Source organism: Manis pentadactyla, chromosome 5, assembly GCF_030020395.1.
Source record: "Manis pentadactyla isolate mManPen7 chromosome 5, mManPen7.hap1, whole genome shotgun sequence".
Taxonomy (NCBI): domain Eukaryota; kingdom Metazoa; phylum Chordata; class Mammalia; order Pholidota; family Manidae; genus Manis; species Manis pentadactyla.
Genome location: NC_080023.1, coordinates 175,261,683 through 175,274,122, shown reverse-complemented (window position 1 = coordinate 175,274,122; position 12,440 = coordinate 175,261,683). Strand labels below are relative to the sequence as shown.

Genomic DNA, 12,440 nt, shown 5'->3' with positions numbered 1-12,440 from the left:
ATTCCTTAAATTACTTTCTGGTTATAGGTATTAAGTACTATATTTTTTAGGAAAGACGAAGTTTGTTTTTATGAAATAGCCAAGAGTAGAATAATTTAAATTAAAATGTTATCCTTTCATTTTTTTCAATAGATTTGTTTTCAAAAGTTGTAATAAAGTATTAAAAATGCTGATTATATATACCTTTTACATTGAAAAGAATTATGTACTGATTTGTGTTTAATTTGTGCCTGGACATTTATATCAAGGTTTAAAATTGTAAGGTACTTGTGTTTAGGTAAAGACTAAGTTTTAATGTATCTGTTTAACATGTATGTGATTTACCACTGAGTCCGGTGATCAGATTATAGTATGAAAATTCCTTATTAAAGATATTGTACTTTAATAGTAGGCACAGCAGATTTTTGTAAATGTTATAAAAGTACAATACTAAATTATATATGTAATGCTTAAGTTATATTGGTTGTTATAGTTCCTAAAAAGTGCTTTTAACAGTCTTCATGCAGTTTTTAAAAACTAAGCCTCATTAAAGTTAATAGTCAAATATATTTTAGAGTTTTACTCATAGTATTAAGTGTTAGTTACTATAAAGTTGATTTTACTTCTTTAACAAATTTTTGTTGAGTTCAACATAATGATGACTTTCCAATAAAAGATATGAAGTGGGAAATGAGTAAAATATATTTTTTCTTATATAGAGTCTTGTTATCAAAGAAACTTAGTCTCTAACTGCATTACTCCAACATTTGTAGTGGACAGGCTTTTTTTTTTTAATAAGTGAATTGATATTCTATAAGCTCTTTTGAGAATTTGTGTGTGAGAACAATTCTCAAATTACTAGATCGCATAAGGTGACAAATTTTGGTTTTGATTCAATAAACTTGCTATTGACTGTGTTTCTGTAGCAGTTGGAAAAATGCATTGATGATGCTTTAAGAAAAAATGATTTCAGACCTTTGAAAACACTTTTACAAATTGATATTTGTGAAGATGTGAAGATTAAATGCAGTAAGCAGTTTTCCCACAAGTTGGATAACCTTATATGCAGGGTAAATATTCATTTTTGTTGAATATTTAAATATTAGATAGCACTCTTTCTAGGAAGGAGTACTTATTTGGAAGAAATGAACAAAAAGCTTTGATAAGCTCACTTAAATCCCCTAAATAAATGTTTATCTCACCACTTTTTTTATTTGAGGAGTCCCATATAATGATCTAGACTTGTTTTCTAAATACAATATTCAAAAAGCTATATTTACTTAGTGTTACCATAATTAACTGTTACCTAAACTGGGGTGAAATGTTTAGCCTTTTTGAAGTTTAAACAACTTAATCTATTTTAAAAAGCCTATCTGTCAATATATTCTTCATGTTATGTGACAATGCTTGGTGCTTGCAAAAATAAAACAAAATAAGGAAATCATCCAAAACATTGGATTGATTTATCATATATAAGACATTTTTATACCTGTGAAAAAGTGATTATTGACTATCTACCCCAGGATCTGAGATTTGTTATGAATATAAAAGATAGAGTAAAAATTTCTTGTATCTATTAATTAAATACATGGAGCTTTTTCGAATGGGAGAGGTAACTGATTCCTTGTGTCGTAGTCTTGTTTCTTGAATTTACACAGATCTGCATTTTTGTTCTGAGTTTGCCATAAACCAGCTGGGTGGCTGTAGGCCACTATTTTTAACCACACTTGTGTCCTCTACCATATGAACATTATTATAATGGCCAACTTTCATGCTTTGTAAGGATTATAAAGCTCCTAACACAATGTCAATTCCATATTGTTATGTGTTTACAGATGTTTAAATGTGTACTTTTCATTTCAGGAGCTTAACAAAAAGGATATTCAAAATGTTTCAACCATTTTGGTTTCTTTTGGAAGATGTGCCAAAAATCTTAGTATGTTGGGGCAAGGTGGACTTCTAACTATGATGAAACAAGGACTAGTCCAAAAGATAAGTATAGAATATGTAATGTATTCATGTGAGGACAATAGGATTAAAGGTATGCATTATAATAACATCAGTGGGTCAGAAAGTTGAAAAATAAATTTAGGAACTTAGAAACCTTGAGGTAAAGTATTTTCATAATCTGTGGTGTTACAAAGAAAAAAAATCACAGGGAAACTACACAGGGACCCTGACAGACATATGAATTTAAGGTCACAAGTTTCCCTAAGGCCTTTGCTTTATTTTCTCTTTAGCTCATCTTAATCATTATTTAACTCCATTTTTCTTTTTGTATTGTTTATTGTGTCTCCTATGCTAGAATGTTAAGATACTGATTTTTGTCTTTTTTTTTTTTTTTCCATTGATGTATACCCAGTGCCAAGAACAGTGCCTGGAGTGTATTATGCACTCAAATATCTGAATTAGTTCAAGTAAAACAATACCCAAATTTTCAAATAGTAACAGTACCAAAGTAACCTAACTTGTGATGATACTTTATGGTCATCTATTAAATGTAGCTGAACTAGGAATTTGAAGTGGGAGATAAAGATCTTCTACCAGGAATTAGGATCAAGTTCATCCATTCCCACTTAAACAGTGGACAAATATAGTGAGTTACCTGTAAACACAATAAAGATGTTGAAAAGCATGAACTTATTTTGATATAGTACTGGAATTTTTATTTCTGAATTTTTTATTCCTAGGTTTATTGTTTATGCAAAAATAGATAAGTACATTATTAAAATTGAATTCAAAATAACTAATATATACATTTCTTTTTTTACATGGTTGCCTGGTTTGAAAAATCCAAGGAGATTATTCTGAGTCGAGGAAATTCAAAAGATGAAGGTGTTATAAATATGATAGAAGACTTATTTGATCTTTTGATGGTAAAGATCACATTGATTAACTGATACTGTAATGCATGTGTTAACTTAAAAAGTTCGTGTTCTGTTTATCCTGAGCCTAAAAGTTGCTAACAGACCGTTTAGTGACTTGGTTGGATTAGTCTATTCAGATTGTATAAAGCATTTCTCCTGGTTAATATAATTAAATAATTAGTTAATAAATAAAAGTTAAATAGCAGTAAGTTCAAATGTAATTTGTCATTTTATACCCTTTATAATGGTTTATATTATAAGGTGGCAAATTATAAATTAAAAATTATTCACTTTCTTTTCAGGTCATACATGACATCAGTGATGAAGGTATAATAAACATTTTAATTCTATTAGAATAATAATTTGCTGTTAGAGTATAAGTTTGAAATTTTCATGGTGTTGTCCTAAGATCAGAAATTCATTATCAAGTTGACTAACTTTTGTTATTGGATTGACAAGCTCTTTTCTGTAAAGAGATTGATAGTAAATATTTTAGGCTTTATATTAGGGCCAAGAGAAAAGAAATCATGAATATTATGTAGGTATTTATATAACAAGAAAGAAAACAAATTTCCACAAATGTTTTATTGGTAAAATTCAAAATAATAATTGAGTACAATGTTTTTGTAATATGGGTCTACGAATGCGAATAGCTCTCTCTTTTGACGGAATGACATTTCACTGAATTAAGGTTCAAACAGTATTTACTGTTACAAAAGTTGATTGCAAATGTTCATTTGTCTGTGTTTATCTGTAATTAAATTTTATGTATGTTGCATTAGAAAATATCTTTTCATGCAGATACTGCCAAATACTGATAACAGTTCTTGAGCATGATTTTTAATTGAGCATATTCATCACTTGGAAAGCATTTATCTTATTAAGTTAGGTCCTTAATATTTGCCTTTTAGATGTTATTACATCTAAAGATTAGTCACTTTCAATTGAAAGCTAGGTGGAAGCTCCTCAATTGCACAGTTAAATGGGTTTTGAAATATGGAAGTTTCCATTGCATTTATATCAGTGTCCATAAATGCTGCTTGACCTGTAGTTGGAACTTGGAAAAAAAAAATATTGCTTATAACTTTGTGTGGAAGTGGAGATGTCACTTCTTGTTTTAACTTTTGACACCCTGGGGAGTATATAAAACAGTTTGTCATTACTTGTGATCCAGTAATTTTAGTTTCATTTAAATGACCTTATTAAAGTATAACTTTCTCACATAAATACTATTTTGCCTTGTAATTTTGGGTTGAATTCATTAAGAAACTATCAACTCTGCAGCCCAAGCTAATTACCAAGTTCATTCATTGGTAACTGATAATGGCTTTGTTCATAAGAGCAGATGAAATTCACTTTGATACTGCTGGTTCAATAAAACATGATAGATTCAAGTAGTTCCAGAGAGTACCTGCTGATGAATAATATAATCATACAAAAATGGGCAGTAGATGGAATTTGGTTTGTGAGCTATAGTTTGCCAATGTATAATCTAATAGAACAAAATTTTCATTAGTCCACTGAGAACATAGAACATTTTACAACTCATCCTTCCACTTGTGGCTAGCTGGTATCTTGTGCCAAGCAATCAGTCCAAGTTATTTTCTCTCTCTGTCAGTTGAGGAAGAATACCTTGTATTGGAAGTTGAGGCTGGTGAATTGTTTTAAATAAAGGAACAGCTATTTGCTGCCTTCAAAAATAAAAAGTTTTGAAGTATCAATGTTAATTTCTATAGTAGTTAATGCTACCTTTTCATTGACTTCTTTGCAGTTAACATAACAATCTAGTCTAAATTAAGTTTCTATGGGAGAAAATGGTCCTAAAGCACCAGTGATTATAAAGTGATGCAACTGTATTTTTAAGTAAATCTTTTCAACTAATTAATTTTTTCTTTCAATGTAGTTACCTTGGAAAGTTGTACATTTTCAGCTGCATTATTGCCATTAAAAAAAATTGTCTTATGAAATAGAATGTGGCAAATTCCTATTTAGTGTTGAACAAAGCTTTGTCTTTTGACAGTAGGGTTGACTTTTAGAAATGGCTCAAGATATTTAAATCTTCATGATGTCGAGAGAGGTGTTGGTGGCCACTGTGGAATTTTTGAGTTATGACTATAAATTAATGAGATGAACTTTAATAAAATCTCAAAATAGAAGTTTCCACACTTTTGAACTACATTTAATTCAAAAAGGTAATACTGCCATACATGCCTAAAGGAGAAGCTGTATTTGAAGTTTGTCTTTTGCCAGAATTAAAACCAGTCACATCTGTTGAATGGTGTTTTTTCATTTTTCAAAGTTCTGATAGCTAGGGATTGGCAGAACCGGGACTGAACATCATGTTCATGGCACTCAGGCCAGTCAGCAGGCTGCCTTCTGAGCTGAACTAGTGGCATTATTCCTGTTAGCAACTCTAAGAAAAGATTTCCTTTTAAAACAACTTAAAATATGTATTTATCAATATAACACTTTTATTCAGGTAAAAGGCAAGTAGTGGAAAGCTTCGTACCTCGGATTTGTGCCCTGGTTATTGACTCAAGAGCGAATATTTATATTCAGCAGGAGGTAAAGTCATGTATTAGATTTTCTTTTAAAACCTAAAAATAATGAAGTCAACATTTGGTAGCATTTCATCAAACAATTAATTATTTTATCTTGTCACTAATTATCATGTAGTGTATTTCTGTTGCCTTAATTCATTGCCTGAGATGATAAATATATCAATGATGAATGGTTAAATATTTACTGATAATTAATAACCATATGGGTTTATGTGTACAAATAGCTCATGTGACAATAAATCACACCATCCAGATATTAGTTTTTAAGTATTTAAATACCAAAAATAACCTCTATTAACATTATATGTGTGTGTACATGTATATAACCATAAGAACAAATATTAATGTGATAATATATTTGCTTTCTTGGTTCTTAAAATAGACTAATACAAGCATGTCATATTGCAGAGATTCTAACTGGACTCGTATATATTGTATTTCCGATATCCTGAGTTTTATGGTTTTTGTAGTCACTGTGTTTTATACTTTATGTGCTTTCCTCTGCCCTTCTCTATTCCCTGCCTAAAATGCTTTGATTAAGAAAAAAGTAGGTCTCTAAGTTTATGTACCTAGAATATTTCTCTAAATACTTAATGTTTCATTAAATATGTAAAGTCAATGAATTCTTTTTTTTTCTTTCCTAGACGCTTAAAAAAATGAATGCTATGCTTGACAAAATGCCTCAAGATGCCAGGAAAATACTCTCTAACCAAGAAATGTTAATTCTCATGTAATAATTTCTACTATATTACTTTAGTTAGTGGTTAAAGTAAAAAATTTAAAGGATGTTTTATAAGTCAATAAGGCAACCATGAGTTGCATTAACAATTAAAACTGATCAACTGTTTTCGGCTCCTAATATATTTTATGGATATATTTTCTGCAAAAGTCTGTGATACTAGCCAATTATAAATTTTGGTGAAATTTTTTTCCCCCAAATATGGGCTTTCTATTTAATTGATACTAGTCTAGTATATAATCTGTTATTTTGATTCACAGGAGTAGTATGGGACAAAGGATTTTAGATGCTGGAGGTATGTTCTTTTTTCCAAAATGTTCATATTTGAAATTTTTCCAAATTTATTAATAGAAAATAATAATCCTTTTAGTCAAAATATTAACATTGTAATGTAGTGAGATTGTGTGAGGGAATTATAAACCATCTATATACCAACAGCAATTTTTAATTACTTTAATGGATAATTAAATGATAAATATCTCTGGGTCTAAAACAATTAAGCATGACAGAGTTGTTCAATATAATGTGCCTAGTGATAAACTTAAGAATAACTTTTCCAATGCATTTGAATTAGTTTTGCTAATAAATTCCTCAAATGCCATTTTATGAAGAGGTTCAATATCTCATGACTGATATATGTATATATGTTTCAATGTGTTTATTGAAACAACTAAAATTTTCTTTCCTAAGTTTCATATAAGAAAAGTTTGATGTAGTGGTTTGCATATAGAACAAACCATTAGTTTAAAGTATTTTGTTATAACTGCAAACATCATATTACATAAAAGGAAAACAAGGATTCTATGATTTATGGGCTGTTGTATGAGTTATATAGCAGTTCATAACTCTATTAAAATGGAAAGAGAGTCTGAATAAGTGTTTCATTTAAATATCCATAAGAATTATTCTTCACTTCTTCTGTTAGTAAACTTGTTTTGTTATCTGGGATGTATTTATTCCTGTAATGATAAGATACTTCTAATTCATATGAGGAAAATGGCAAAAGATGAGTAAATTACTCATCTGTTACTAACATTTTCCTTATTTCTCTTGCTGGTCCCTAGTACCTTATAAGATGTATTGGCTTTTCTAAAACTCTTCTTTTTTATAATTTCAAGTAACACATTAACAATTTTTTTTGAAGATTATGATTTACAAGTAGGTATCATAGAAGCTTTATGTAGAATGACCACAGAAAAGCAAAGACGAGAACTGGCATGTCAGTGGTTTTCAATGGATTTTATCGCTAATGCATTTAAAGGAATTAAAGACTCTGAATTTGAAACAGTAAGTAGTAAAAATAACAAATCAACAACCCTTGAAAAAAAATTATTATACTTTTTAAAAGTCTCTTTCTTTTTTAAACATTAGGATTGCAGGATATTTCTCAACCTTGTAAATGGCATGCTTGGAGACAAGAGAAGGTAAGCTTAATGCAGTACTGAAGGATTTACTGATAAAGGAGAGCTTAAGAGACAGCACACAATGTTGAACCTTAAAAAATTTAACTTTATTTTGTTATGTTGGAGTGTAAAATGTGCAGGATAGTACATTACACTAACACCATCTAATAAATTACTGCACTGGCATGCTGAAATAATCCTCCACTGGTTTTATTTTGCTTTATAATTTTTAGAGGAAAAATGCATTCTTAATTAATGTAACTTTGAATGTCTAAAATTGGTTTACTGTTTTTCATAATATCATATACATTATCATAAATTTAGTATTTGAAGAATGATAAAAATCTGGGTATAAATATTGAGCTTCCTTCATCTACATACTGGAATAAAAATGCATAACAAACATATATCATTTTCTTTTATAATTAACATACTGTAGGATTTTCTTTCTGAAGTTACTTAAAATGTCAGGAATGGGCATAGAAGGATAGGTAATGGAAATATTTCGCTTTTGATAATGACAAAAAATCAAAGTATTTGCAGTGTAGTGCCTGGTACCCCATAGTTGCTGAGGACACATTTATTAGATAAATGAGCTCACATTCATTTTACTTAATAAGGAAATGAGAGAGTGAGGATTAAGTGCAAGAAGTCATACTATTAGGATTTGAATCAGTTTCTTCCCCTCCTGCTATTCTAACATTGGGCAAGTTATTTAATCTTACTTGCTTCAGTTTCTTAGCTGTAAAATAAGAAATCTAATGATCCCTACTTCGTATGTTTGTTGTGAAGATTAAATGAGCTAATTAAATGCTAAGTGCTTATAATACTATTTGACCATGAAAGCACTCAATGAATTTGGCCATTTTTATTAACCAGTATTATTCAGTTCCACTCTTCTTTCCCCATGTGTGTCCTATGAGAACTTCTACTGTATTAATAGTATAAGCTAAATTAGGAACCTCTGCTCATAGTTGATAGCACAAAAAGTAATTTGGTACAGTTAGTCAAAATGTTAAGTAGTATCCTCAAAGTAACATGCTTTCTCTACAGAAACAAATTTCCATTAAACTTGTATTTTAAACAGTGAAGAAGAAGGAGATAGAATTTTATTTAAATTGTTATGACTGCTGCCTAATTTCCTTTTGATTTCAGGCATGATTTTTTATGGCAAGTCAAAATTATGCTGTGAAAGCTTATTCATTTTTTCCTTTAACTCAAACTTCTTTTTATTTTAGGGTCTTTACATTTCCATGTTTATCAGCATTTCTTGATGAATATGAGGTATATTTTAAATTTAAAATATGTAGTATTATTGAATGGGTTTTGAAGCAAGGGTCAAGTGAATTACAGGTTACAGATTGACAAGAATGTTAAAAAATAGTCACAGTTGGATCATAAAGCTGGTCTAGTACTCTGTATCTAAGAGACATTTTACGAGATGGCATATTTATAGCCGAGGATAACTAAAATACAAAGGCTATACTTCACATTTTCTTCTTTCCTTAAGTTCATTATTGATTTTCATTCACAAATATTTTCAAAATAATATTTTAAACCTTTATTTGCATTTGGAATATTTGTGACTTCTTGGGGCTAGCTAAGTTCTATGTGAAGTATTAAGGCAGCATTTCTTTTGATTGTTTCTAAACTGATTTCATTGCTCTACTTGTCTGTTTGTTACCTTCGCTCACCTTCCAGTTTTCCTTTTTTCTTTTAAAAAGACTCAAAACCAAGATATAACCGAATCTTAATTTTCTGTTGTCACTTTAAAAGCATAGTATATACTAGTTTTACATGTTTATTTTCCTAGCTGCAAATACCATCAGATGAAAAACTTGAGGAATTTTGGATAGATTTTAATCTTGGGAGCCAGACTCTATCATTCTACATTGCTGGAGATAATGATGTAAGATTTATTCCCTTTGTACCATTTTGTATGTATGTATATGTATATATAAAATGTGTTAACTTAAGAACATGGATTTCTTTGTATATTTTTTTCTAGCTATTTAAATAGATTTCAATGTTAGCTCTAATAATTTTGATTAGCATGGTAACCTATCAAGCTAGTTAGAAATATTGTTTCATTAATATCCAAATTATTTTATTGCAACAGAAAAATTAATACTAAATATTAATACTAGTTTTTTAACAAGGTTTTCAGAAATAAATGCATATTAATGACAGATAAAATTTAACATTCACATGGACAAACTGAATTGAATCTAGAAAAGTTAAGTTACTCAAATACAGAGACACTTAGTTAAAAATAACTAACAGATAATGGCAAGTGGTCTTAATCCATTTGTAAAATCTTTTGTTTGAAAATAGGCCTTGATTCTTACAGTATTTGGAGGTGAATTTTACCTCTCTTTGTTCTGTGATGTGTTGTAGCTGTCTTTAAACTTTTCAGCCAGGTGGTGTATTTTCTACTGACCTCTTTTTCACCTGTGGATAATTCTTGAGCCATTGTTTACAAATAGCTGTCACTTAATATTTGGTACATTGGCATACTTCTGGCTCAAACTGTATAGTCACTTTGCCAAAATCTGATTAAGAGTTGAGTACATTGACTAATCTAATTGTGGCTGTTGATAATGTAATGAGATGTTAGTCTTTTTAGTCTGTCTCTTATAAAATTCTGCTTTTTTTTCCAGCTAAACTCTTTATAGATGAACCCTAACTGTTCTGTTATTTCTGTTCACTGAAAGATACATAATATGGTTAGTGCATAGGGTGCAAAGGAAATTGGAAAGAAATAAGCCAGCCCGGAGCCAAAGAAAGAGTATACCTAGGAGATAACATCAATTCAGTGAGTATCTATTAAGAACTCACTATGTGTCAGATAAAGGCTAGGCACTGAGGATCACATTCATGTAAAAGATTCTCCTGGTAAGGAGAATGGATTAAAAAGGTACAAGACTAGAGGCAGTTAGGAGACTTTTATAATAATCCAGGTGAGAAGTGATGCTGGCAGTTTTAGATAGTGACAGTGGGGATGGATGGAAATAGATGGATTCCAGAAAAACTTGAGAGGAAGTAGACTTGAGCAGACTTGGTGATTTATAGTAAAAAGAGGAAGGATTAATGAGCCTTGGGTAATGGAATGGATGGAGATGCTGTCACATAAGGATAATTTCTGTGGGAGAAAGATGATTTCAGCTTTGTAAGTTTTGATTTGGAGATGCTTGTGGGATATTCAGCTGAATATACCTGGTAAGCATTTGAATATATTGGTCTGACATTCAGGTGAGAGAACTGAGCCGTAAGTAGAGTTTAGAAGCACTCTTTTATATAGATGATAAATAAAACCACAGTATTTAGTGACTGCCTAGATGATAGAACTATGAAAAACAAATTCATACAGGATAGGTAGAAGAGAGTCTAGCCTAAAGGATACTTGAAGAATCAGCCAGAAGAGAACAAATTAAAAGAGTATCATATGTGAAAGGCAGGGGAAAGTTGTATTTATTTGAGGAAATGCTTAACACTGTCAAAACAATTGTGAAATAAAGTAAAAACTGGTGATCCATGAAACAGCAGTTTCATTTAAGCAGTGAGGTTTAGGCATTCATGAAAAGTTGAAATGTTTGTAGAGGAAGTAAACACATTGAATTAATAGAAAAAGAGCACAATAGTAGCTAAAGTAAAATGTGGGTTCAAGGGAGGGATTTTTGTTAGATACTTTATTTTAAACAGCTTCTTAAAATTGATGGCTGGAGTGATAGATTGAATAGAAATTGAGGTCAAGAGGTAGAGAGTGTAGTGGGGGGCGCAGAGCAGAAAGTGAAGATGAAACAAGATGGCACAGGGTATCAGAAACTATCAGAGCCAAGTGAGGGCATATCTTTGGTTAGGCTGTGATTTATACTTTTTAAAAATCTGAGAATTTCTGTAATAGAAAGTTTTTTTAAAAAAGGAAGGCAGCAAGCCAGTTACCTCCATAAATGAGGAAGAATCACTTTGGAGTTAGTAGATGATGATAACCAGTAAGTATAGCAAATGCCAGCTGGCATGTGCCTTAAAGAGCAAGTTTTGAAACACAGAGAAATATGAAGTTGCTCAAAGTACCACGGAAAGAACAGTATACCAACCCTTTCCTCCTGATCCAGAGGTTTTGAGGTATGGGATAATTAACACCTTAAGTGGAGAGGGCTATAATGATAGTGGTACCCTCAGAATATAGACTGGTTTCATTTAATGCAAAGAAGTTGAGTTAGTGAAGATGTTGAGGATTTAGGGGAATTTCTATGTAGTGATTTGTCCTTGAATAACAAAAGAATTGGATCTACAGGCATACCTTGGAGATCTTGGGGATTCGGTTCCAGACCAGCACAATAAAGCGAGTAAAACAAATCTTTTGCTTTCCAAGTGCATGTAAAGTTTGTTTACACTATACTGTAGTCTGTTAAGTGTTCAAGAGCATTATATCTAAAAAAACAATGTACATACCTTAATCTAAAAATGCTTTATTGCTAAAAAATACTAACCATCTGAGCTTTCAGTGAGTTGTAATCTTTTTGCTGGTGGAGGGTCTTGCCCCAGCGTGGACAGCTGCTGACTCACCAGAGTGGTGGTTGCTGAGTTGGGGGGGCTGTAGCAAGTTCTTAAAATAAGACAATGAAGTTTGCTACATCAATTGACTTTTCCTTTCAGTTGATTTCTCTGTAGCATGTGATGCTGTCTGATATCATTTTACCCACAGTAGAACTTCAAAATTAGCATGCATCCCCTGCTGCTGCTATTACCAATTATTTATGTAACATTCTAAATCCTTTGTTGTCATTCCAACAGTCTTAACAGCATCTTCACCAGGAGTAGATTCCATCACAAGAAACTACTTTCTTTGTTTACCTGTAAGAAGCAGCTCCTCATCTGTTAAGGTTTT

General features: G+C 30.9%; 1 protein-coding gene across 14 annotated transcripts in view; it reads left to right on the top strand.

Annotated features, from left to right (window-relative positions):
* The first annotated feature begins 2,069 nt into the window (after positions 1 to 2,069).
* SYCP2 (synaptonemal complex protein 2) overlaps positions 2,070 to 12,440 on the top strand; it is a 100,062-nt gene continuing 89,691 nt past the window's right edge. For 10 of the 14 annotated variants that reach the window (XR_008998044.1, XR_008998045.1, XR_008998047.1 and 7 more), the window contains exons 1-9: positions 2,070 to 2,855; positions 3,149 to 3,173; positions 5,326 to 5,411; positions 6,052 to 6,137; positions 6,407 to 6,441; positions 7,291 to 7,433; positions 7,518 to 7,570; positions 8,788 to 8,833; positions 9,363 to 9,458. Coding sequence is in view for 9 of the 14 variants with exons in the window: in XM_036901837.2 (XP_036757732.2) it covers positions 2,751 to 2,855; positions 3,149 to 3,173; positions 5,326 to 5,411; positions 6,052 to 6,137; positions 6,407 to 6,441; positions 7,291 to 7,433; positions 7,518 to 7,570; positions 8,788 to 8,833; positions 9,363 to 9,458 (675 nt within the window). In the remaining 5 variants the exon portion in view is untranslated. Of the gene's footprint in view, positions 2,856 to 3,148; positions 3,174 to 5,325; positions 5,412 to 6,051; positions 6,442 to 7,290; positions 7,434 to 7,517; positions 7,571 to 8,787; positions 8,834 to 9,362; positions 9,459 to 12,440 lie in introns of those variants that run through there. The other 4 variants (XM_036901838.2, XM_036901843.2, XM_036901842.2 and 1 more) reach the window with 4 other exon arrangements.